The sequence below is a fragment of the Passer montanus genome, unplaced genomic scaffold, assembly GCF_014805655.1.
Source record: "Passer montanus isolate IOZ18808 unplaced genomic scaffold, ASM1480565v1 scaffold9, whole genome shotgun sequence".
Classification (NCBI taxonomy): domain Eukaryota; kingdom Metazoa; phylum Chordata; class Aves; order Passeriformes; family Passeridae; genus Passer; species Passer montanus.
In genome coordinates this window covers 8,685,147-8,712,104 of record NW_024374367.1, presented here as the reverse complement: position 1 = coordinate 8,712,104, position 26,958 = coordinate 8,685,147, and the positions used below count along the sequence as shown (strand labels likewise).

Sequence of the window (26,958 nt, the reverse complement as noted above, 5' to 3'; positions counted from 1 at the left end):
AATGTGGATTTTGCTTGTCCAGGTTTTAACTGGATGATGTATGTGTGTTGGGGGACAGGGATAGGAGGAGAGGACATTTCAGTTACAATTTCTTTATATTTTACCAACAGTCTGAAATGTTTTCTGAAAGCTCACTGTCAGTCAGTTGTGCAGGATAATGTGTTTCTCCTCACACAGATGTTTTCAGCCACTTGTCTCAGTGGATTCAAGATATTCTGATTAGATTTTATGAAGTAAACCACCTGAAATTTTCTGTGCAAGTTCACCCAGTTGCATGAGTTATTACAAGACACAGCCATATATTTCAATATTTTACTGGAGTTAATGAATAATCCTGGATTCCTGTTCCCTTTCACATGTAAATCAAGGTACTTATGTTTGTCTAGAAGACCTCTCTGCCTTGGGTGATGGTTGTCCAAGGAACCATCACCTTATAAGTTGGATGAGTGAATGAATGAAGTGGACAGAGATAACTGACTACAGTCCACAGGTACAACAGGAAGTGCCTTGAGACAGAACTTTGGACTCTTTATTCCAAAATTGATTTTATAGTTCTGATGACATTATAAGTGCCTATATTTTAGTGCAAGCTACATTGTTTGTCTTCTTTTTCCCCATATGTTGGTTAAGTCAAGTTTTATTACATTATTTTTATGCATGTGCTAAAGCAATTTGGTACTTGGTACATTTTATATACTGGAAAAACAAATAAACACCATCATTTGTAAAAAGAAAGTGTTTCCTCATATCAAGTTAATATGATCAACAATGAAAACTTGTCTTTCCATATAATAAAATTTAAAACAAAATAATATAATTTATTACTTAGTTTTTATGCTATTTTAATCCAGTACACACAGTAGACTTAAATTTCCCTAGAAATCATTTTCGAGAAATGCAGGTGGTATTCATAAAATACCTGACTTGCAAGTGCCTCATAAATTCAGTAACCCTTGTGAACTGCCAGAAAAGCATTATTGGGCTGTAAATACAGAAAATGACAAAATTATGAGGTCAGTTTGCATCATGATATAAAAACTGGAGAGGATGTGTCTTGAATACCATTATTCACATCGTTACCTTTCATGGTAATGGAAAACTGTAACGTTTTTCACAGAGGATGTGTACCTAAATAAGGAGGAAATAAAATTAATGGTAATTTCATAACTTAGTTCCTAAACTGTTTCTAAAGGCAATTTTAACAAATCCTGTATAAGCAACTAGAAAATGTCTAAAACTTTCTAAGCCTACTATAGCTTTGTAGGGAACACATGGAATATTTGAAATACAGCCCTTTAGGTGTGTGGGTGCAAATGCTATGGTATAAAGACAGTTACACGGTGCATTCACTGAATGAACAAATAGTTTTTTGTAAAGAGGGGTAAAGAACAGGTCTTGAGAATAATTTTAAAAGTGTAGCAGTGTTATCTTCTGGGAAATGAAAAGAAACCAATGTAGGAGCTATTGTCCAGTAAAATGTAGGTTCTGTCCATAATAAGATAAAAGGACAAGCCAGGAAAGAAAGCCTGTGAAGGTAATGGAAATTCAGTCAATAAAGTGACTCAGCTCGACTCATTGTCCATTGGTTCCGCTGGGTAAAGGTCATAACTCTGCCAAGAATATTGCTCCTTCCTGCCACAGAAATCAGCCCAGCTGAGGCTGCTCTGCAAGGCAGAGAACCAGTCAATGAAAGGAGACGGCTGAGGCTGCAGGGCCAGGAGAGTGAGGTGATGTGGGTGTGATGGCCCTGCAATTCCCAAACTGATGTGCTGCTGGCAGAACTCGGGAATCGCTTTCCTGTCTGCACACAGGGAGCTCTAACTGTCTGTGTTGCCTCTTCTCCAGTGCAAGGACTACATTTTGCCCTATAACCAGCATCTACTTAGTAAGATTTTCTCCTCCAAACTATTTGTGTGTCATCCTCCAAACTACTTGTGTGTCATAGAATTTTGAAAGTTTCACTGAAGGAAATCCTGGAAGACAGGAAGTGTTCTAGAATTTCAGTCGTATTGAGCTCCTCTCTGAAAAAGATCACTTGAACCTAACTTATTAAAAGACTTTTATAAACTTCTACAGATGCTCTACAGAAAATTTATTTCTGATAAAATATTGGTTTTCTGCCTCAGAGAAAGGTTTCAGCTTATTAGAAAAACCCTATCTTTATAAACATTGCCTCACTAGTTCCTGTCTTGGCATCCTAGTCAACTCTTCCCAAAATACAAATAAAATTAGTTCCTCTTGTTCAAACAGTTGTTCCACAGAAACTGCACTAAAGTAGGGCACAAATATTTCAACATATAATTGAATATTCTTTCACAAGAAGTATACTTAAATAATTTTGTGCCAAATATGCATGGCTAAATTTTCAATTAGGTTTTATCCAGATGTTTCTTTTTCAGTTTCTTCTATCTAAAATTAGATAGAAGCCTCTGGAGCCTCTGACAAATGATTAAGAGCCATTGACCTCCCTTCATGTGGGCTTGGTATGAGCTGACTAAAGCAGGTTGTCTTGTCATTGCAATCTACATTTGTTAAGTCAGACTGATTGGGATGTCATCATTATTCTTCCCTCTACAATCAAAAAAACCCAAAAAACTAAACAATGCAATCGACCCACAGAAAAGTAAATAACATTTTCATCCCTTTTATGGTAAATGTTATAGATTTGAGATTTGTCACCACGAAATGTTTCACTGATATGGAGTGTTTGAGGAGGACAATAACTTCTAAAAAAAAAAGTTGTTGGTTTTACCTTAAGGAAAGACAAAAAAGAACCCAAATCCTCAGTAGCTACTTTATCCAACAATACAATTTTCTTAATTTTTTAATTACATGCTTGCACAGCACTTCAGGTAATGAATCATGAGATGCATAAACATGTACCTTTAACTAAAAGTATCTTTTAATTATATTCAAACTTGATGACTGGTAAAATTTAGGTATGTTAGGTAATAATATAAATTATAAGTAAATATAATGAACACCTCTTTCTGTGCATTCTGAACACTCTACTGGTTTTAGAGAATAAATTATTTCTTTTTCTTTCTTTGAAATTTCCTTCTAGAGAAGTCTTTTTTCAGAACCTATGGTTACCATATATATTGCCATTATCATGGTACCTGACATTTGCATAATTTGCATAATATCAGTGATTCCAGCATAAAAAACACATCACTGTAAACTTTCAAATATTGAAACCATCTTCAGCTTTGAGACTACCATTCAAGTACTCTCATCCACCCCAGATGAAAACTAAACATTCCAATAGCTGCTGCACGTGTTATTATACCGCTGAGAGATTCTGTAAAATTAAACTCACCCATGAAATGGTGCAGTAAAAGAGGGATTGCAGCTATAACATTTATTTGCACTACACCAGAACCTCTCCCTCATGCAGGGTGTGAAATTCAGGCACAAGAGGCCTTTGTATTTCCATGCAAAGGTTTGAATAGCAGAATAACTTAGTTAAGAAGCACATTTAAAGACTGAGTTTTTCAAACAAAGGAGCATATTTAGTCTTATGATTCATTATAAGATCATACAACACCATCACTTCTGCACAACAGACAATATTATATTATGAAGTAGTATAAAATTACACAACAGTTGTCAAAATAAGTGAACAAGAACAATGTATCACAAAATGTACTTTGGTTTTTTATTTTACTTGTTCAGTTACTTACCCACAAAATAGAGTAATTTGCAGTAGATCGCCCAGTCGTTAATCTGAATTAGCAAAGTTCTGCTGCATTTGTCAGGCAATAATGTGCATGAAAAAGAACATGACAAAAGAAGCAAATGGCACAGGAACCATCTAATTGAACAGGTTACATTTTTTAATCATGATGCTAAAAAGCTTAGCTGCGGAAAGGTTATGGAGAACCAAGTAGCTAACATGTTAAAGCTTGTTAAAATAATCCAAAAATGGCTTTCCCTTGTTTTGGAATCTAAGAACATGGAAACATGACAGCATATGCACTAAGGATTTAAATATAAAACATGGCAAATACTTTCAAACATGCTGTTACATCCATGTCAATGTAAGTTAGTCTATTTCTTCTTCTTCTTCTTCTTCTTCTTCTTCTCCTTCTTCTTCTTCTTCTTCTTCTTTTTAATTTTGGTTTTTATCTTCGGGATTTACCAAGAATAATTTTAGGGGTTGCACCTTTTTCTGGGTATTCTTGGGCCATTCAAACAAAGGCTGAGCTTATGAGTAAAGATGGAGAATAGGCAGTGAAAGATTTTACCTGTCAGACATGTCAGATGGAAAGGACAAGAGCCCTGTTCCCAGGCTGTTACAGTCTCTCCACACTCAGCTGAGCTCTTGCTGTGGCCCTTTATCCCTGTGGCTTTTCCCAGGGCATCTCCAGTGTTTATGGATGGCAGCTTGCTTTGGTCCAGCCACAAGTCAGCACTAAAGGTCTTTGCCCATCTTCTGAAAACTCTGAGAGCCTTGGGGACTGCACAGAACAGTCAGATGTTGTTGGTGGTTGGATATGGAAAAAATAATTACTTTGATTGCAACAAGACTTCTTAGTCACTAGACTCAGGTGCTTCTTGAACTGGTAGAAGAGTAAAATACAACTTCTTTTAAAAATTTTATTTAATTGTTAAAAGTATGCAAAAAAAAAAAAGACTGCACAGAACAGTCAGATGCTGTTGGTGGCTGGATATGGAAAAAATAATTACTTTCATTGCAAAAAGACTTCTTAATCACTAGATTCAGGTGCCTCCTGAACTGGTAGAAGACTAAAACGTAACTTCTTTTAAAAATTGTATTTAATTGTTAAAAGTATGCAAAAAAAAAAAGCACATCCTACCTAACAGACACTTAATTAAATGTGCAAATCCATTTCATTCACTGATCAATGAGTATCTGATGTAGTTACTAGAACTTACTTGCTTAGGTTAGATTAACACAAAGGAATTTTGACGCACCTTTGCAAATTCATTACTTCCAATTTATACAGCTGGACCTCTGATAAATGATTCACAAGTAGCAAGGAAGAAAGAGCTAGTAATTTACTTATATCAGGTGTTAAAGTACTGGTTTTCTCCACTAGTGCCATTAATATTGCTAGTGAAGATCAAGACTATGATCTACCCAGCAAGCTAATATAGTGAAGATCTAAAGGTTCAGTCTTTAAGTAAAATTAAATGTTCCTTCCATTTAACAGAAGCTATGATTGCAATTTCATGAATTTAACTACGAAGCATAGACCAAATAGCAAAATATATTAATTACTAAGCTGTTAAACCTCCAAATTCAGGACATTTGTATTTTTAGATGTAGATGACTGTGTATGGTTTTAATAACCTCCATAAAGTTACCATTTCAACTTTGATAATGAAAGAAAACTGGAAATTCTTAACAGGTGAGATTTTCAGCCAATGTCAGCATGATTATAGTGTGGATACCTGTAGTAGCACCTAACTTTATCTAAATATCTTGTTCAGTAAGTAGAATTCACATCTCCCTTGTTGTCCTTTAATCCAATCTAGCACCCCTAAGATAGTTCATTTAGAGATTTAAGACCTTAAGAGCAGATTCAAGTGTTCCCTGCACAGTTGCACTTGTACTTTTTATGATCTCATGGACAATTAAATTATTTAGCTTCTAAGGAGGTCCCTGCCTCCATTAAAAGTGCAGTGTTTGGCAAAAAGGACTTGCTGAGGTGCTCTGGAGGAAGGAAAAAGGCATTTTCTAAATATGCTTGTGATTTTCTCAATCTTAGTGCTAGGAAAAAAAGAAAGTTCCAGTAAGGCAATACAGTAAATGAAGATATTATGTATTAGGGATGGAATGAATCTGTCACTTTGACGGATTGTGAGGCAGAGAACAGATTAACAGATTACTCATAGTCAGAATGCAGCTCACTGTGAAAAATGTGCAGGAAATGATAAGTGTTGCTTTGTGCTGATTTAATGATATCTTGAAAATACTGTAGCACTCCAGGAAAATAACACAATTTTAGCTCATGGCTTACTTTTTTTTTTTTAATCATCAATATATTGCCAGATTGCCCTTAAATACTTCTGAAAATAGAACTTTCAATTCCTGCAAATTCATAGGAAGATATATATTTATATTATTTTTCAAAATTTTTGTTAAAATATGCATTCAAAAATCCTTGATTTTTATGTATAAGTACACTCTGTATTCTTTTGGTAGTATAACTTCTGCTTCTGTGAACTCTCTCAGTTTTTCATTTAAAAAAACACTGGTTTCTCCACCTAAAACTGAGTAGTACTGAACAGTTATTGATGTACAAATTAATACTGAATTTGTATTCGTTTATGGTATTTTTATGGAAAAACTTACTAATTTTCAAGAACTTGAATTGTTTAAAGCATTTTAGATACAATAATGGACAACTTAAATAATTATTACAGTCATATGTAGTGGCAGGACCTGAAATTAGTTTTAAGATATATTCAAATAATAGTTGCATTTTGTACATACATCAAACAAATCTCATCATTAATAGCCTACAAAAGTCACTGCTTAACTACTGAAGCAATTATTGAAGAATCTATTTCTATGGAGGTAATCCTGTTAAAAAATAAATCCAAACTCCCATCATGCATTCAGCACTTACATGTGACAAAGCAGAAACAAAACAGGTGTGTGTAGGTAATTTGCCTGAAGTCAATAGAGTTACACATGTGCCTGAAGCTGATGAGACATGGGAAGAATTGAAAATTCACATCTTTTAATCTAGAGGAGCCTAACCAGCAACTCATGCTCCAAAAAATGTGAGATCAGAGAATAGATGAAGGGTCTTACACAACCAGGTGACTTTTTATTATCTAAGAACTGAGATAATCTCTACTAAGTTTTCTTAAATAGATATGACTAAAATTAAAAACAGGAGGAAATTAAGTCTCTATCTTAGCAGAACTGGAGCATACTTTAGATGGGAGCTGGCACTTTGCATTCAGTGCATCATGGTAAGATATCACTTCTGCACTTTCAGCATTTGCAGCAGGATTTGCTCCACATGATATTAAATACTGCTAATACAGCAGAAGTATGCACTGAGATTTAAGGTGATAGCTACATGAGATGTCAGGAATTGGTCCTTTTTTTGTTAAATACAGTTAATTCATACATTGACATTTTGTGGCCCTCCACAGTTAGTCAAATAATCCACTGTAAAAACAGAGTTCAGCAAATGTGCTCCTCTTACTTCACCCAGGCACAAGTCCATTCTCCTCTCTAGTTATAACAATTCACTGAGCAATGCAGTTAAATACAATCTTTTGTGGTTTTAGTGATTGTACCCTTCAGGTGCTGAATAGACTGTCAATCTGATGTGTTCACAATGATACAAAACTAAGGCTGGTTTTTCATTCCCTGATTTGACATAATGGAGCCCTAGCCTTGCACTTTTGCAGTATACTACAAGGTTGAACAAATATTCCTTTTAATTTTGGTATAGATTGTTGGACAAAACCTTACTAAAACTTTGAAGCATTTCATTTTTTTTAATAAAGTGGATTAAAGGATCCCATTGATTTAAGTCATACAAATTAAATGCGATCCAAAAGAAATGCAATAACGTATGCTATCTCAAGACAGTGCAACATTAAAAATCTTTATACTAAGTGATTTGACATTTTCTCAGTCTCCCAGTCTGCAAAAGTATCTGTGAAAAAAATCAAAGTATCAAAGGTGTTCATTAAGATTTCAGTGCAAAACTTCTGATTCTAAGAATTTCTGTTGATGGTAATAATTTTAATACATTGTCATTGATAAGTGCTGCTTAATAAAGCATCATTAATTTTCTCAACAGACTTTGCTGAGGGAAGCCTTTTTCTGCAAAATTTACCATACTGTCATAAAACTGAAAATTATGTTCATATGTCCAAAAGAGTCTTTTGCTTTCCATCACAGTTCAGCTCTCATGTGACATTTCACTGTATGACCACTATTATCTGAAAATATTTTAAAGAACTTCTAAGTAATATTTTTTTAAGAAAGATGTAGAAAAGATTATATAACATTTGCTTTATATTTTGGTATGCAGAATAGCTTTCAGAATAATGAAGAATTTTAGTGCAAGCTCTAAAGGTATATGATACTGATGAGTGTGTGTGGAACCTATTCTGAGCCTTCCTACAATGCAGCTCACAATGTCAAAAGACAATATTTGGCATTCCACACTGTTATCAGGAAACTCTGGATGGTTTATTGCACATTGATTGTATTGATTACAGCTGGAGGCATTGATAGCATAAATAGAGTGGGTTTAATTAGTCAGAATGTGTGATTAGCTTTTCTGTTTTAAGGAGATAAACTAGCTTCTTTAATAAAAAAACATATATTTTGTGTTCACTCAGAATAAAACCACAATAACCAGGAACACAGAGCACAGTCTGTGTTTCTCAGAATATTGCCAGTTGCCTCCATGCTAGTCCTTGACTTTTCTCAAGGTCTAACACATTTTTCAGGATGCTTTTTTAAAATTCACTGAAACCCTCTGTCCCACACACACACATGCTTTAGTTGCTTCCTAAAAGCAGCTGCAGGTTTTACTGTGGAAGTTTGGTGTGACTGGTGCATCTGTCAGAATTCCTGCTGTAAACCCTCTCCTCAGAAGTTTATCCATCAACTGCCAGCACTTAATCTTCAGTGTAATTTAACCAAGAAGGTTTCAGCACTCAGGACATTTTTTTTTAAATTTCTCTTCAAGTTTTTAGGAGGTTAATTTAGACTTTGCTAACTAACTTACAGAAGTAGTAAACCAGTTTTTAATATATACTGTATAAAATGTTTTGTCCTTGAAAGTAATACTAAGTCACCAATGAAACCCTAATACTGTAATGTTTTGATTACTTGTCTTGGTGGGAGGGGGTTGAATAGCAAAACTATTTGTTTTCCTTGGACATTGAGAGAAAAAACATAAACTGAATCAAGGCTGTCTTAATAGGAAATAATAAACTTTCCAACATGTCCCTGTTGCTTCTGTCATTGATAAAAACTTCTTTGCCTCCTTCTAGAACCATCAAAATCATTAGATCTTACACTTGCACCTCCTAGAAAAGTAGTTATTTATCCACTGACTCAGATACATCAAAATAAATATTAATATAAAACTGAACACCTTCATATAATATTTTACTCCAATAAATGAAGGACACAATTAAAGATAACATCACCCAGCTACTCAAAAAATATCCCACCTCTGATTTCTCAAACTTAATATTTCATGCAGATCTTCCAGATATGAGACTTCAAACTAAAATTCATAAATTTCCTGAGTAATAAAAGCTATTCATATAGCACAAATACTGGTTTTAACAACATATTATTAAATATTAACAACATATTATTTAATTTAACAACATATTATTACCTTGTTCCCTCATTGTTTTCTCCATGATTTGCCTCTTTCTTTTCCATTGGAGGTAATTACCTTACTAGCTTTCTTTCCTTCTTGCTAAAATCCTGTCTGCTTTACAGGTCCTATTTTCTTTAGGAATTCCCTGATACATGTTTTATATGAAAAAACACGAATCTTTAAATGCTTCTGATTTATGCCAGACTGATACAACTGCATATGTACTCCAAAGCTTTTATATTTCGTAACTGTGTTGGTCTGACTAAGATATTTTCTTTAGAAGTGAGCACTGTCTTTCTCTCCCCTTGCACTTTTGTTTCAGCAGTTGTCCCAGCAGAAATATTCTCTTTTCTGGCTCCCAGACATCGCTGCCTTTTGCAAAAGCTGTAGTGGAAGGAAAGGCAGCTTGGGAACCAGAGGTGTGATTTAGCACTCACAGTACCTCCTTACCTTCCCCAAATTTGATGCAGTTTCTCTGAGAGATCACCTTTGCCTTTGCTGGCTTTGTTTCAGTGCAATTGTAGAGAATCAGGCTCGTGCTGCTGCTTTTGCTGTCAGCCCACTCCTGATTTTGGGGGCTGATTTTCTGGCAGATCAAACCACACACGCAAAGGACACCAATGGAAAATACCTTCTACCATGCTGCTGGGTATCAGGCTGCATTTAACTGCTATTCCTAAAAACTTCTGAAGCTTTGGTGTGGACACAGAGCCTTTGGCTGCATTCAGGGAACAAAGACAAGGTGACAATGACAGACATGGCTGTGTGCATTGGTTGCACCAACCCCCAGTGGCCTTAGCTGAGCAGCAGAAGAGAGGGATTGGCTGTGAAGTTGGCCATATATGTGAAAATAATATGATGCTATAAGAAAATTTTAAAGTATGTTTTTTACATTTTGACATGATGGAAAATTCAATATCTCTTCCTTTAAATCTGCCATGCTACTTGCTGGATTTCTACACCAACAGTTCTGTTTCCTGAGGCGGAAAATTAGTTTTTTCCATTTTGACTGCAAACAGATAGGTGGTTGTCCCCAGATTCAACCCAGATTATGCACACATGCCAACAGGAGATGATGTAGAATCAATAACAAGTCCAGAAGTAGCAGAAAAACTGAAAAAAAACCCAAAGCAGTCAGCATATTTTAGCAATTGTACCAGATGACTGAGCCTTGCCAGATTTCTCTGACAGAAGCAACTTGTACATAGATCATGAAGGCTTTTCAGAAAATAGAAGTGTATTACCTATTTTCTTGGTGTTGGACATTCAAGTTGAGACAATTACAGTCTGGAATGTAAAGAAATCTGCCAAGCTTTGGAAAAATTTATCCCTTTTAGACAAAGCCATGGATGTTGAAGTTACCTCTCTAGCTCTGGCTAATCTCCCCAGCCTGTAGCACAAGTTCACATGCATGATGCTTTTGTGCAAGCTGTTGGAACAGCCAGACATAAGATGAATCAATCCCAAATCAAGTTTAATTTACTCTTTAGAGCTGCACTGCCCCCATCAGCATGAATCAAACACATGGGAATTTATCCCCTTCCATTCCTCTTGCCTTGCAGTGAAATAGGTTGGTCAAAAATGCTGGATCTGGTTCTATCAAAATGAGGTGATTCATTGAGGTCCCTCAAATTCTGTGTTCAAATGTTGACTTGCAGTTGTGCGGTCTAGTTAATGATGGTATGGAAGCTTTAATGTGTTACAGCTCTGTACTGCTGGAGAGGAGAGATGGGAATTTAAGGAACCATCAGCTATGCACAGTATGCAGAGATTAATTCCATATGTGAAAAGAATTGCAAGACATGCTCACCTGAACAAAGAATGTCTTTGTGACATGGATGTGTCCTTCCAGGGCTATCTTTCTCTGATAGATAATATAATCTGAGTGACTTTGTCACTGCACTGCAGTTTGCAATAAAAAAATGTGACAACAATAACCATAAGAACAGCTGTTCTGTTTTCCCTTCTCTGAGCTGCAACAATCAAAGACAGTGTTTCATAAAGTGGGCTATGTGAAAGGAACATTGACCTTTGCATGAATATATGATAGCATGAAAATAATTTCCAGAAGTTCTGACATTAGTGTCCAGGGGAGACATCATTTGTCCATTAATAGAAGAAAGTACTCTCTCCTCTGTGATGATGATCCCATCAAAATCTTTTTCTTTATAGAAGTAAAATGATACAAGACACCTGTGATAAGAGTCCTCCATATTGTCGTGCCAGTAGGTAGAATCATGTTATGTTCAATAACAAATTTTTCTCTATTACATACAAGAATTTATAATAGGAAATTGATATAAATAATTATAATTATATGTTTCCTCTTGAGAAAACTGTTTGTGGCACCCATTTCTGTCTGAGCTCAGCTCTAACTCACCCCTTTTATAATAGGAAATTGATAGAAATAATTATTTATAACATATATGCTTAATAATTTTTTTCCCCTGTATCGACAACAACATTCAGACTCAGTCCAATGCTTCCTCTTCAGAAAACTGTTTGTGGCACCCACTTCTGTCTGAGCTCAGCTCTAACTCACCCCCATCCAGACAGGGAATGTCACACCACATTCTGTGTCACCCTACTGCAGGGGCACCAAGCACTGCCAAGTCAGTGGTATCCAAACCAAACACATCTTGTGATGGTCTTTGAGCCTCTTTCTTTAGAGGGGGTAAGGATTTTAATCAAATTGACTCCCACAGGTTGTTCATTCCAAGCCTTTATTCCTCAGCAAAACACTCTGATGGGTCCTGTAGGCTTTCAGAGGATACCTCTGTGTGATACTTGTACACCCTGTGCTGAGAGCCACACCTGCTGAAATCTGAAAAGCAAACCTGACTTTTCTGTCATTAAAATCACAGATTTTAATGTGAACAGAAGAGGTGAAAAGACCTGAATGGAGAAAGCCTTAACATTTAATCATTATATTAACTGTAGAGTTTCTTTTTATAATAGTAAAATCCAGCTTGATTTTGTTTCAGAACACTTGACAACCTGCAGTTTCTTTTGGCTTTTTTTTTAAATTAAAAGTATTAGAAAAAAAATGGGGACACAAACTGTGTTTTTATAGGTGATATTTTGATTTGTATTTTTCAGGGACTGGTTAAATGTGTTCAGTCCCCCTGTCATTCCTGGAAGCCAACAACGAGAAGCGAACACTAAATCTTCAGCAAAATAGACAACTCCAGGTAGGAATTTATGAAGACAATGAAAAGAACCTGGGAAGAAAGACACTTCTAAATGTTCCTTCTCTAGTGCTGGTACTGCCTTCTCATAGTTTTCTATCCTGCTACTTTTTAGTTTCAAGCTCCCTTGTTTATGAGTCTCAGCCCAAGGTAGCAGAATTTTCCATGTAGTATTATTTGCCTTGCTAGAAGAATAACATGCACTTGCTGTTTCCTGGTGTTCTGGCTCTATACAGATTAACTCATAAAAAATGCATCTTATTTGTTAAAAATAAGGAATTTATGCTAATGGGGATGGCAAACCTACGTAAGAAAGAACACAAGGACTGAACATTCTTATTCAGAGGCATGATTATACTTGCATAAGAGATACTTCTCTTATGAAGAAAAATTGCAGATTTAGCTTTAAATGAAATCTTAGTGTGATTTCCTGAGGACTGTTGTCACCAGAGTTACAGGCTTTTGCTTATTAATGATGTTTGCTTAGAGAATGGTAAAGACCTTAACTGAAACTGGAAAGTCAACAGCAGAATAAAGAAAATACCTTGTTTTCCTCAAATGCCCTTTTTCTTTTCCTTACCAGTTATCTTAGGAAACAGGGTAGAAGGATCATCATCTATTTTATGACAGAGTATCACAAAATTGTTTGGGCTGAGGGGGACCTTGGAGTCCAGTTCCAACCCCCCTGCCAGGACAGGGACACCTTCCCTCAGCCAAGCTGCTCAAGGCCAGCTCCACCTGGCCTTGGACACATCCAGGATTGACATTTGCATTTTCCTTCAGGTCTCAGGAATTCACTGGGAGCTCTCATAAATCTGACCCCTCTATTCTGGTTGTCCAAGGGGTAAAGATGTCTCAGTGATTTACTGTCTAAAATAAATTATGCCCCTCAAATTGGGGACATTTTCATAGACATAGACTTGTAATTGTTTGTGACAGCAAAATACAATTTTTCTGTCAGGAAGGGACCTTGCTTTGAAGAATCAAGTAATATGTTGTGTTAAGGGTCCTAAATAAGCCAAGCAGAATTGAACAGTCATCCTTGAGCTATGGGCACATTGGATAAAAATTCATGATAGGTCCCAGAGAACGTTTTTCATTAGTATTATGAAATCCAAGGCTTGTTGCAGCAAACCTATATTTTTTGTAAATGTTTTAATTGTGTTTTTATTTTAATTATCTTTAAAAAGCTTTAAAAATAAGTATATTTGGGAATTTGTATTTCTCCTGTTATCCACACTAGAATTTACAAACTGTTTTGTGAATTATTCCTAAACACATTTTCCTTTAAGCTGAAATATTTTATATCATATGCCTGTGATTGCACATTTGGGATAGAGAAATTGTCTATATATCATAGCTTTTTATTTTGGCTTTTTATTTTTGTACCCTCATTCAGTCAAATTCTAACTCATGTATATATAGAATGTTTGTAATTTTGATAACTTCATACAGAAAATTTTCTATCTCCAGATACTCAGAAAACCCTGCTGTAATGAAGTGATCATTTCTCCACGAAATAAGAGAGAACAACAAAGCCATGCCATGACCTTCCCTCCCCAAACAGGACAATTTGGATTTTTTCTGAACTACTGGACCCCCCTCTCTATGCAAGTGGCAGAGAAGCTGCAGTGCTGTGTGAAAAAGCCCAGTGAGATTGGATCACCCCCACCAAACATCAGAATCTGGGTATTCTCCTAGATACCTTGGTTTAAAAAATCCTGATGGACCGTGGAAACTAGATGGTTTGGAGCATCATTTTTGAAAGAGGTGCTAAATAAATTGTGTCCTGGGATACGTCTTGAGGACTTTGGAAAATCTTTTTTTCCTTATTCACATCACTCGAGGTCAGTTATTTGTGTGGTAAAAAAGCTGGTTCATTACTGACAGTTTTATACCAGATCTGAACAACAAACTGAATGCTCAAATCCATGCCAGAAAATTATGCCCTGCTTAGCCTCACCTTTCTTTGATTATTTAATATCACATTAGAAAACTACTTAATTCTCATACTGGGAAGTGTCCCAAGATTATTTATTCTGTAAATAATAAACACTACTCTGTGCAGTTTTCCAGTGTTCCAAGTATCACAGGATAACAAAAGCCTATAATCAGCCCTGAAAATCTGCAATTAGACATAATGTATTCCAGACAGGAATTTTATCTAAAAGTATCCTTAAAGAAAAATAGTATAGCATTAGTAAATTAATAAAGACTGGTCAATTCTTATATTTAAAAAAAATCTTTAAGTTGAGGCTTAACTTTGGGGGAAAAAGTGATTCCTTTCTAAGAAAGTATTTCACTCTCTAGTTCCTTTCTTAACATTTGCACCATCCATTAGTTAAATGGTGAGATGCAAGGAGAAGTAGTCTTCTATTCAACAGGTTTCCCAATATAATAGAGAGAAAATTATATTCATAAATATGATAAATTTCCATAGATTTTTCCATTATTGGGCACTGATGTTTCTGAGGTATATACAGTTTTGTATATCTTGACATAGCAAGAAAATCTCCACATTAAGTGACAGTGACAAAGCTATAATATTCTGGAATTTACTTTATGGTTTCTTGTCTTAAGACCAAGGGATGAGGTTATAAAAACTCTAGGAACCACACAGACTTCTTTTTTGGGCCACAGCTGCTGACAGTATTCATATGGTAACCCTGCAGTACATAATTACAGGATAGATTTGAGCACTGTAGTTCAAGGATCACCTTGGAGAAAATATCAGCAGTGTTCTTTCCACCACACCATCTGCTGAGAGCTGATCCAGTGCTTTTGACTTCCATCAGTGTCAGAATATGATCCATGTATCTTACAGTGAGATCTGCTACAAGATGTTTTCTAATATTAAAACCTAGAATTTGATAAAAATATATTTCTGTGAAAAGGGAAACCATTTATTTTAGTTCTCCAGACTGTGGTGACTATGTAAACACTGTTGACATAATCCAAATAACAACACAGTTACTTGTACATTCATTTCTGAGTTCAGAAAAAGCTGCCACATGCCTGCCTGTTCTTTGCTATCTGGGTTTAGACATCTTGATCAAGTCTTTTTCCAGAAAAACAACAGCTCCCCTGATTTCAGTGGGACAGCATTTCATTTAATATAAGAGGTATTTACAGGTACTAGCTACCTTCAGTCTTCAGCTCAACGAAAAAACCACTCATCCCTCTGTAATGTACATCACAGACATCAGTTTTCATTTAAAATCAAATTATTTTCTCACCTAAAATACCATTTAATTTTTTAGTGATTTAAAAACAAAAGCTTTGATTTTGCTTTCACCATGAGATGCAAATTAAACTGCAAAGAGGTTTTTTCATGCAATTCTGAGCAGCTTCAACCCCAAAAGTGTGGGTGGTGACAAGATGAACAACGATGGAAATTTTATTTGAAAGTGACCTGTTGACCAGTTAATTTAGACACAAGCACTTCTTTCCTATTTGTGGTCAGGTCGCCCAGAATGTACCACTTGAAATAAGAATTACACTTCTAACACAACCATTATATGCTACTGGAGTCCTTTAGAAGAATATCACTTAATTTAAGCAGTACTTCTATTCAGGAAGAAAACAGCAATGAGGTTTTCATATGTCTGCTCAGAACTGAATACTCCATGCTGCCACTGGAAATTTGTTGCAACACCTAGAAATGCCTTATAATGCATTTGGGGTCTTGTGAGCTGCTAAAGGAAAGAAACCTGACTTTAAAAACAAGATAGGTCTAGAAAACGAAGTTCTCCTTTTGGTCACATGAAAATGCATGCAGGGAATTATTGATGTAAAGGTATAAATCCAGCTAGTCCTGGATGCAATATAATTTTGATTTGGTATGAATTCAAGGCACACGGAAAGAGGTGATCTCTGATGGGGCTGAAGAATTTCTTATTCCTAACTCAGACAGGGAGGATATTGAGTGGCCAGTTCCAAGGTAAAGAGGGAGGGACACTTAAGCTTAGGGGAGAAAAGAGAATATTTTTAATGTGAAGCATAGGCACTGGAAAGGAAAATAATAAAAGGAAGAAATAACAGTATGGTTTCAGGTGAAATTGTGAGGCTGTGTGAGGGAGTGAAGCATGAACACCTTGTGTGCTGTGATCTGAAATGGAGAAGAAGACATTCAGTGTAATAAAAGGAAGAATGCAGTGGAAATAACAGTATGGTTTCAGGTGAAATTGTGAGGATGTGTGAGGGAGTGAGGCATGAACACCTTGTGTGCTGTGATCTGAAATGGAGAAGAAGACATTCAGTTCTTCCCCTTCTTTCTGCACTGCATCACTTTTCCCACGAGCTGTCCAAATAAAACATCCCAGTGGATCCCATGTAGTTTCCCAGGCCTGATGAAGCACCCACAGCAGGGAGGGAAAGAACTTGGCTTTACCTTCTTATCTTTGGTCGGGGTGAAGGACAGATTCTTTCTGATGGTATTTGTTAGATGCTGCTGAGGAAACAAAACTGAAATCTCTTCTAAAGGGATGAAGTGCACACTTCTGTATGCATCAAATGCACCAAGTTATCTCCAGATAATGCTCCCTATTTACTGCTGTGTGATCCTGGCTGAAAATAGACTCTGAGGGTTGGGAAACCATTGCTGTTTGCATAACAGGACATTACTTGTCATGGAGCTTTGGGGTGTGCAAAGCACTCAGCATCAGCAGGCTGAGGATGGGATGATCATTTATGATGAAATTCACGATACAGATTGCATTCAGCTGTGAATTATCTCCTATCAAAAAGCTGTAGATCACATGACTTAAATTTAGCTTATGTGAAAGACACCCAGGTTCAAAAAAGAAGCTATAATATATAAAGAATCTGTAAGAAAAGCCTGTAGGGCTTTATCAGTGTATTTTAGACTAAAGATTCATTTCTGTTACCTGAAAGTTTTCTTGCATTTTATGTAACTTTAGACAAGTTAGATTTAAAATTTTTATTGTCTGGAAAAATCTTTTTTTCCTCTCTGATATTGAAAGATCTTTTGCACAGATTTACCTATGCTGAATATTTAGGTGACATATTGGATACCAGACATCCAAATTCTTTCATTCTTACAGGCCTTAAGTATGCACTGACTGTCTTTGTTCAAGCTAAAAATTATTTAAAAGGTTATTGAGGAAAATACCACTTAAGAATACTTTTATCCACTATTAGCAAAGGTACTTTTGGTGAACTGCTCCGTTGAACTTTGAAAAGTCCAGTTGTTAAGCAAACTCCAGCTGACCTCATTTCATCTCAGTAAAGTGCAAGTCTTCAGAAATATAATAAAAATGTGAATTGCTGTTATCTTGAAGGCAACAATTCAGAAGTCAGAAGATTATACATTTGAAAGAAAAAATCTCACATCTGACAGAAAGACATTTCCATGTTATTGTTTGAGGGAATAAGAGTGATTTATTCTTACTTTCTCCACCTCACACAGGTGAAGATCACCCCAGTGCTGAAGAAGATGAGGAAGTTTTGACTCTTTTGTATGATCCATTTCTGAACTGTTACTTTGACCCGAATTCTGGGAAATTCTATGAATTGGCATAGTCAGAACATCAGAGGATATCATTTTGTATTCATAGTATCTTCTAACTTTTTGCAAAATCTGACTGAGCCATATAATTTATTACATAACTTAAAACTTAAATTAAACAATAGTTTTACAACCAAATTAATATATTTGACAAACAGGGTCTTATTTTTATAGCTTTGTATTAAATTGTAATGCAATGGAAGATCACATAGCATAAAAGTTCCTTGTGTCTAAGACAGTTATTTGCTAGTCTAATTTATTTCCAATATTCACAGCTTCCATATGGAAACAAATGAAGCTGAATCAAGAAGGTTGGTGGTGTTTATGTGTAAATCATGGGTTTACTCAAATAAAAATATAAAAAAACTTGTTTACTGTGTATTTTGTGAGGTGCTGAGGGTATCAGCTACCATGAGCTGGAACAACACAGGGCTGAAGAGTGGTGAGGGGTTGGTCCAACACTCCAAAGTGGAGTCTTGTTTCAGGTAAGGCAGACAGGTGTGTATATGGTTTGTGGGGGAAGCTATGCTCAGAGGCAGGTCCAACATGTTTGTGTGAGGTTCTCCACTACACCTTGCTATAAAATAATGCAATTTATTTTATGTTTATCTCTACTGGGTTTCAGTGCAGTTTTCAGTGAGGTCCCCAAGTTCCAACTTGGAGTTTTAAATTGCCTGCATCACTGTGCATTTTGCTTTTATGGTATGTAAAATAACTTTACACAAAGAATACAGATAAAGAGCAGAAAGATCACAGAGAAAGAATACAGATAAAGAGCAGAACATATGTAGCATTTGGAAATGAAAACACTATATAAAATTAATCAAATACCGTGCATGTATTTTATTTCTTTTATTTATTCATGTATTTATTACTGCACATGGATACTGTGTGTGCTCTTTGATCTAAAATCCAGCTAAGCTGACCCTGATGTTTCTGGCTGCTGCTCAGCTCCAAGCTGTGCCCAACATTCCCAGCCCCAGAGCAAGTGCAGTGCTGCTTGCCAAGAGCATCCCCCAGCCAGCAGGACACTTGTCTAAAGGGCAAATAAATCACTGAAACACCAGCTGCCAGGTACAGGAGAAAAGGTGTTGCTTAGGAGTTGTCCATGACACAAGAAGTCCAAGGAGTTTTGCTTTAATGGAGTTGAGTCAGTGGAGCAGCTCTGAGTCCAGCAGCTCAGTACACAACACTTTCCTGGAGACAGCTGAAGGGAATGTGAAAGGCACATGGCAAAGTGATCTATAGGCATTTCTGGTGATTCTTGTTCTAAGTTTCTGCTTGATTATATCCAGTGCTATCCCACTGTAATTATTTTCAAGCTGACTACTCAGTGAATTTTTAAGAATAATGTATTTGAATGTCATAAAGCAGGCTTAGTAAGCTCAGTGCAAGTGATTTAAAATTATATGCCTGTAAATTATATGTAATTGTAGATCCCAGTTAATGAATATCCTAGAATCAATTGAAAATGCAGTTGTTAATAGTGGCTTGGCATAAGATCAGATTGTGTATTTGGCTCTGTGGCAGGTACAAACATATCATCACAAATTGATTCAAGGAAGAGTAGCACTGAAATCCACAGGAAGACAGATACTGCACTGAGATAATTTACTTACCCTGCCTTAGCCAGAAAGATTTGTACCTGTTCTTGCTAATGCCATAATCAGTTTAAAAGTTCAACGAAATCATAATTTTTATTTTCAAAAATCAGATGCTGGCTTGTACATACTTGTGCATATCTGGCCATTTTGGCATCATTTAGTGATCAGGACCACACTCCCTCTGTGTGTGGCAAGGATATTTCAAATATGTTATTAATTTTCTTTCATAGCCACATCTTACAGCAGAGGTTGGGTGTTCCAGGGCACCCCTGTGAGTCCAGACTGGGTCCCTGATGGATCTGAGGTAGAACAGATCCCTTGGGAGAACAGACCCCAACTAAATACTGGCTGCAAACTGGTGTCAGGGGAATTGTGTCCCAGTGCCTGTCTGGGTGCATGTGCCTGTCCTGGCCTCACAGCAGGCACTCACTGACCTGTCACACACAGAAGGGCACCAGTAGACATCCAAAGCTTGGGCAAGAGGGAGTCCTTGGAGACTCCACACTCTCATCCCCATCTTTAATGGCTGAGGAGTCAGGTGAGCAGTGACAGTAGGTTCAGGGTGAGGCTGTTGTTCCCAGTTCACAGCCAAGCACAAATAGGATCTGTTTTCTTGTCATTAGCACAGCAGTATTTTACAGGTAAGCAGCTGTAACCTGCTTTTCAAAATCAGCACTTTGGGATCCTTGCCCTTTGTGTTCCAGTTAGCAGCTTTATGTCTGCAGCATCCGTGGGGATTGACTGCACGACGCTGTGAGCAGCACCTCTGGCTTGAGCAGCACGAGAGGCTCACAAGGGCTCTGAGTTTTGCTCACAATGTTTTCCTTAATCATCATCCTGTGAACCTCAAACTACAGCACTGCTGACACACAGCAGGTGCTTTGTTGAGCCAATTTGTCAAAGCCAGCAGTTATGGCAAGTGATGAGGAACACAGAGATTTGCTCTTAGCAGTCATGTGCAGTGTTTGAGGCCATGAGAATCGCAGAGTTTTCACTAGAGCATGCTTTTCAACAGGTAAAAATACCTGTGTCTGGGCATAAAGTTTCATAAATGAAACTGCAGGGATTTATTTCTACAAACCTGGCATTAGTTATGATTTTTGGGAACAGAAATTTTGAAATGCAGTACATTTTAGTAAGGTTTCATTAATGTTCCTTGGACCTGCATTAAAAATAGAGGAAGTTAGCTTGGAAGAGCTGCTGGAGTCAGCAGATCACAACTCAACCAATTGGTCTCTCAGGCCTTTCTGTGTTCCTCACATATGTGAGATGTAACTGATATCTTTGCTTTGTTTCTGCTTGCTAAGAAGCAGTCAACCAGCTTTCAGACAGTTCAGAAGACTAAATCTTTAAAATACATTTTATTGCTTTAAAGCACAGCCCAGAGCAGTGTGTTTCTGTGTTGCTGGAATGATTCTCCTCATCCCTCATTCTTTTTGTCTTAGGTCCTTCTACCATGGTTTTCTCCAAACTCCAGCCAAATTACCAGGTCTCAGCCCTCAGGTGTCTGTGGAGAGCAGCAGCACTGAGGTGCAGATCACTGACAGCCTGGCACCTTGTGGTACCACGTGGACTCCTCCCAGCAGCTCTAAGACTTCATAATCTTGTACCCAAGTGTTGTCTGTACCTGAGCCTCATTATGCCAAACAAAGAACACGCTCTGTCCTAAGGAGCTTACAGTAAGAAATCAATATTGATTTTTCTCCTCTGCTGCCTGGGTTACTAGGTGAGAAAATATGAAAAGTCCTGCTTTATTATTCACATATTCTTCAGCCATAAAGCATTCTGCTCAGAGACTCATCCTCCAAACACTGAGTCAAGTGGCAAGGCTACACAGGTGGGAAAATCCTGGAAAATAATTTTGCATAATGGATTTCATATTAATTTTTTTTTTCCATGGGGTATTTCTTTTTTTCAAAAAAGGGTTTAATTTTTTTAAGCAATGGGCTACATGTAAAATGAAAAGATAATCCAGTCTTTCCTATGTGATATTGCTGATAATCACTGCTTTTCTCATGGTTACTATAGAAACTTGGCATCCTTATCTGCCACTTTTTATGGCACTTGAAAAAAACTATTTAAAGTCACTTCCCTGATAAACTGAAAGCTTGGCTTCACGATCCCATGGGAATAATTGTTGTGTAACAACAATATTTGTCATTTCTTCTTATTTGGTGTTTAACCTGCTCATTAGCAGCTGTAGAGGCATTTCTGACTGTGATGTTCAGGGATCCTGCTGCAGGCATTGTCAGCAGCACAAATGCAGAAGTCCTGGATGAAACCCAGGAACAGCCACGAGCTCCCAAGGGCTCACATGCAGCAGCCCAGGGTGCAAAGACCTGAGCAGGTTTTGCTCCTATCACACCACTCTAAAAGCAGTTCTGTTTCCAAGTTTGACAGTTTTCAAGCACACAAATAATCTGTGGGCATTAAACTGCATGGTAAGAGTGATTATGAAGGTTCCTGTGGTAAATCAGTGGTGAATCAACGGCCTTGTGATGCTTTTAATCCTTTTCCAAGTATGTGCCATCCAGAGGAGAGTGGGCTTGGGCCGGAGATGCTGAGGAGCTGAGGCATTTTTGGAGCTGAGTACAAGGCCAGTGCAAACACCAGGTGTCCCAGCTGAGCACATCTCCCCTGCGGTTTCACATTTCTTTTGTTCCAAGGGCACCAGAATGATGCTTGTAACCAAGGCTGTTTTTCTAGTTCTGCCAAAATGTGGCCCAGACGGGTCCCCTCTGCTTACACAGCCCCTGCACTGGTGTCCTTCAAGATCTCAGCACAGAAATGCCCTCAGCACTGGAAGAGAAAGGAGATGTCAGCACCTGAACAGCTGCTTTTGGCTCCCAGCCCTCGGCACAACGGTCCAGCGTGGGCTGCAGGGGCAGAACATCCTGCTAAAGGCAGAGCATGGGGGGATCCATCCCTGCAGCCGTGGCATCTTCAGCAGATCTCAGGGGTTTAATCTGTTACCATGTTCTTTCACCAGGAGTTTTGAAGAACAGGTTTGAAAGATTACAGGTTACAAAGAAACAGGTTACAAAACAGCAGAAGAAAAATGCTATCAAGAGCCATTAAATAAAATGCAATTTTACTTTTGCATTGTGACTGGAGTGCTTCTGGGGACTAACACTGTGTTCTCATCCCAATCCTCACAGCTATCCTCACCTGGCCACTGCTAGAGAAGAGGTTCAGGCTATGCCAATGGTGGATCCTCTGCACTGACCCACAGAGCAACAGTAAAATACTTTTCATAAAGAAACCCAGCTAGGCTCCCAGTACAAACTGCTAGTGTACTTCAAAGATATTTACATTAGACTGCTCAGGGGGTTCTTTGATGAAAAAGTTTATTATTGGATGATTGTGCATTTTATCTGCATGGGAGACCAAAAAACCTGAGGTCACAGAAATTACTGACGTTGTTTTAGAGCACTGCATATTTATTAGACCATCTGCTGCTGCAGCACTCAAGGCAGAAACCTTCATACAGGCAATCTATTCACAGCCACTGTTTTACCACCTGATGTGCAAAATATCAAAGCTCTGGATGCATTTATTACAGCACTGAGTAATTTTCTAATGAATACATAAAGCTCAGCAAACATCCCATGCAAGTTTCCTGTACATTAGGCTGCTGTTTGCTCACTGGGGCTTGAGAGGGGCCTCTGAGGAGGAATACCATTGTGTCAATGCTCTGAAATGTTAATGGGGTAAAATTGAGTAATTCCAACTGTGTGCAGGCACATCCTTGCATGGGGCTGCCCATCACACTGCAGGGATGGATCAGAGGAAATCAGGGATGGACAGGGGCCATGTGGGACAGTCTGGACACCCATGAGGGGCTCCTGCCATCCTCAGCAAACTGCATCCTCTGCAGTGCCACACTGTTCCCCCAAAGCATCAAGGGTCCCGGGGTGCCCATCCCAGTGCTGCCTCCTCTGGGGTGATTCTGAAGGGTCAGAGCCAAACACTTGCTGTGAGACCCCCACACAGGAGCATCATGTCCTGAGCAGCAAACAGCAGATGTGATTACGAGGGATTGTTTCATAAAGAGACCCCTCCCCTCTGCAGTTACAGCCAGGCTGGGACTCCACACTCAGCCCAGTGCAAAGCATGAAGAATCCTCCACCCATGTCTGAAACAGCTTCATCCTGCCAAGGGTTCTGCCCTGGCAGAGCTGGGGGTGCTGAGGGCCTGGCAGCTCATGGATACCTTGCAGAGCCCTTGCTGTGCATTACACCCATTTAAAATGATCTGTAGATCCTCACGTGCCAATAGAAGGAAGTGTCTGTCAGTCTGTAAGGTGCTCCAAGGACTCATCTTTTACTGGTTTCTCCTGTTAACTTCCAGCTCCCAAGCAAACCAACCCACAGCAGGTTCTGAGACACCCAGGAGAAGCACATCAGCTCACATGGATCCAGCATCCCATCTCCTGCTGCCACTTCCCCTCCAGAGCCACCTAAAAGCTACACACACAGACAGAAGGTGTTTAAGGTATTTATACCCTCCTCCAAGTGAAACAGGGGGCTTGGTATCACTTTGTGCACTCATCACACTGAAGGTCATCGTGGGAACACTTTGCCACCGTTGCAGGTTAATGATGCATTGTTTAAATGGGAATGAGCTGTCTGCAGTCAAATTTACAGCTGGGCTTGTAGCTCTGAGTGCCAGGCAGGGCCCTGCTGCCACTGCCTGGGGCAGGGAGCTGCCCCAGCCCTGCTGCGGCCCAGGGGAGCTGCTGCCCCAGCCCCACTCCCTGGCACATGATGCCTTTCTCCTGCCTGGGCTCTGCTGGCTCAGACCCATCCATGGAAAAATGACCCTGAGCCCATGGAAAAATGAGCCAGAAAATCCTGGTGACACACATCTGTAGGGCTCTGCACAGAGAACCCAGTGAAATAAGGATAAGGGGGCTAATTCATGAATTTGCTTTCCCTTCCTTGTCCTCTGACACCTCCAGCTCTGCAGCCCTCTCAGCAATAAACTCAGTGCCAGGAGATTAAAATGTACAACTACGTGACACCTTATAAACCACATAAATATGAACTGGCAAGGCCCTGTAACAATGAAGGATTTTGCACAAAATGTTCAGGCACTAATTCAGTCTCAAGGCCCTCTTTCCACTGCAGTGGGTATGCAGTGCCATTATGAAACCTTGACTGAATTATAACCCTTTATTCTTCTAGGGCACCTTTTTTTTTCTATCTTCACAAGGTTTTGACCCAATCATGAAAATAAAAAACATTGCAAATACAAATTCGTTTAGTAATAGATATGTTTTCCCTGGAAAAACATGTTAAATGCTAGGAAAACACCTATTAACTTGTAGTTTATTTTAAAGCTAATGGATAATTATTATTCTGTGGAGATTTTTTTCCAAGGGAAGAGTTTAGTTTGCTGAATGGTCCCTTTCCATTTGCAGCACTGATGTTTCTCTCCCCCTGCATAACCACGTTACCAGATGTTATCAGAACGAATGGCTGTGCTTTTGGCTTTGAATTTTTCTTTCACATTTTTGACAATTGTTTTTTATATCTTGCATAAATCACCGTAACACATGATAAAGTAAAGCAGATTCAATGCCTGTGAATAGTTAAGACACTGTTTCTCTTTTATGCCATAGCCTGTAACTATATTTTAAAGCAGTTAAAATCTTTTATCAAGCACATTGGCACATTTGTGTAGCTGGATCACTGAGCACACTCTAACAGCCCTTAAGAGCTCTCTCACAGAGTCAGGTAAATCCTTAACTCATGTTTTATTGACCTCAGTGGCTCTGGATGAGCCTCTGATGCCAATCCCCTTGTGGGCAGGGGGACACCTGTTTCCACATCACCATGGAAATTCCCCAAGTTCCCCTGGAAAAACCAATCCAGATGTTGCAGATCATCACTGCTTCCACAGGGAAAGCAAACTGGAGAGATGGCACCATTTGCAGTGGGTTGGTGAGTGGAATACCCGGCCAAGCAGAGAGCAGCTCCTTGATCCTGGTGGAAAAAACTCCTGGGAAAAGCTCCAGTCCTGTGTGGGATGAGGAGCAGGAGCACCTCATCCCACAAGGGTCAGTCCTGGGGGAACAGGAGGTGATACCTGGTGCTTGGGGACACCCAAACCTGCACACCTCCCCTGCATCCCAAACACCCAGGACACCACTTGAGCAGCCACTGTGGGGGGAAGGGGTTTATTCTGCTCCTTTTATGAGCTGATTTACGACTTGTTTACTTGTATGCCTCACCCACACTGCTAAAGGTGTAATTAAACCTTGTTAAACTGCTCAGGCCCCCCTCAGGCATGTGTTGTAACATATCTTTTCCCCCCAAGAACCATAATTATTGTGTCAGGGGGAGGGGAAACCTGGGTGGTGAGGAAGGGTGTCAGGCCAGCTTAGTTGTAATAAATACCTATTTAGCAAGCAGAGGATGTTTAGTCCTAAATCAGATTGTGCATTAAAAGTGGAAATTGCTGAGATTGGTGTTTACCTGTGAAACCAAAATTGCTTCATGAAGGAAATAATTATAGATGCAGGCTCTCTAAGAAAGCAGTTTTGAGCCTTCATTAAATAGTTAAAATCGAGATGCTGCAGTGAAGGCCAGCATCAGCACATTGTGTGAGGGCTGGCTGGGAGGGGGCTGTGAGCTCTGTGCTGTACACACCCCACAGAGCTCCATCCCACAGTTTTCCAGAGAGCTGCAATGTTTTCTAGGAGATAACAACTCCCATGAAGTAATATTAAACCAGGTGAAAGAGGGCACAAGGGAGGTGTTTTAGTACCAGAAAAGGCTGATGAGTTCAGGGAATTATTAGGGGCAAAATGAAATTTATGTTAATATGTTATATGTTAATAATAGTCATTTATTAGCTGCAACAAGACAGCAAACACCCTAATGAGGAGCACAGAGGCACAGGGCTCACCACGGCTGTGGTGCTGGTCCAGAGACACCCCTGACTCTGGAACAGCTTCAGTTCAGTGCTGGATTCACTCAGGACCTTCTCTTTTAGGCTTTTGCAGGGCCAGGGAGCTGCTTGCTGTCACCTAAACCTGCCAGGAGCGGGGTGGCCCTTTCCTGGAACTCTCCCCCAGTGCTGCATTAGAGACAGCTCTTCCAGGAACGCTTCCCTCACGTTGGAGCTTTGCAGCTGAGGCACGCTGGAAGCTCACCAACAACTGCTTGGATCTGGACTATTTTTAGTCAGCCCTGTCCAAAAGGAAAGTCTTTCCCGAAACAGGTGTTCCTCCTGGACAAGCGGCTTAGCACGGGATGTGGGAGAGTCGCTGGAAGGACGAGGAGCCCTGG

At 38.7% G+C, this 26,958-nt stretch overlaps 1 protein-coding gene across 1 annotated transcript in view; it reads left to right on the top strand.

The window, feature by feature from the left end:
• The window catches only part of CFAP20DC (CFAP20 domain containing), an 85,902-nt gene extending 67,829 nt beyond the window's left edge, over positions 1 to 18,073 (top strand). Inside the window, 2 exon segments of the mRNA XM_039734391.1 lie at positions 12,444 to 12,535; positions 17,961 to 18,073. Coding sequence (XP_039590325.1) covers positions 12,444 to 12,535; positions 17,961 to 18,073 — 205 coding nt within the window.
• The last annotated feature ends 8,885 nt before the right edge of the window (positions 18,074 to 26,958 follow it).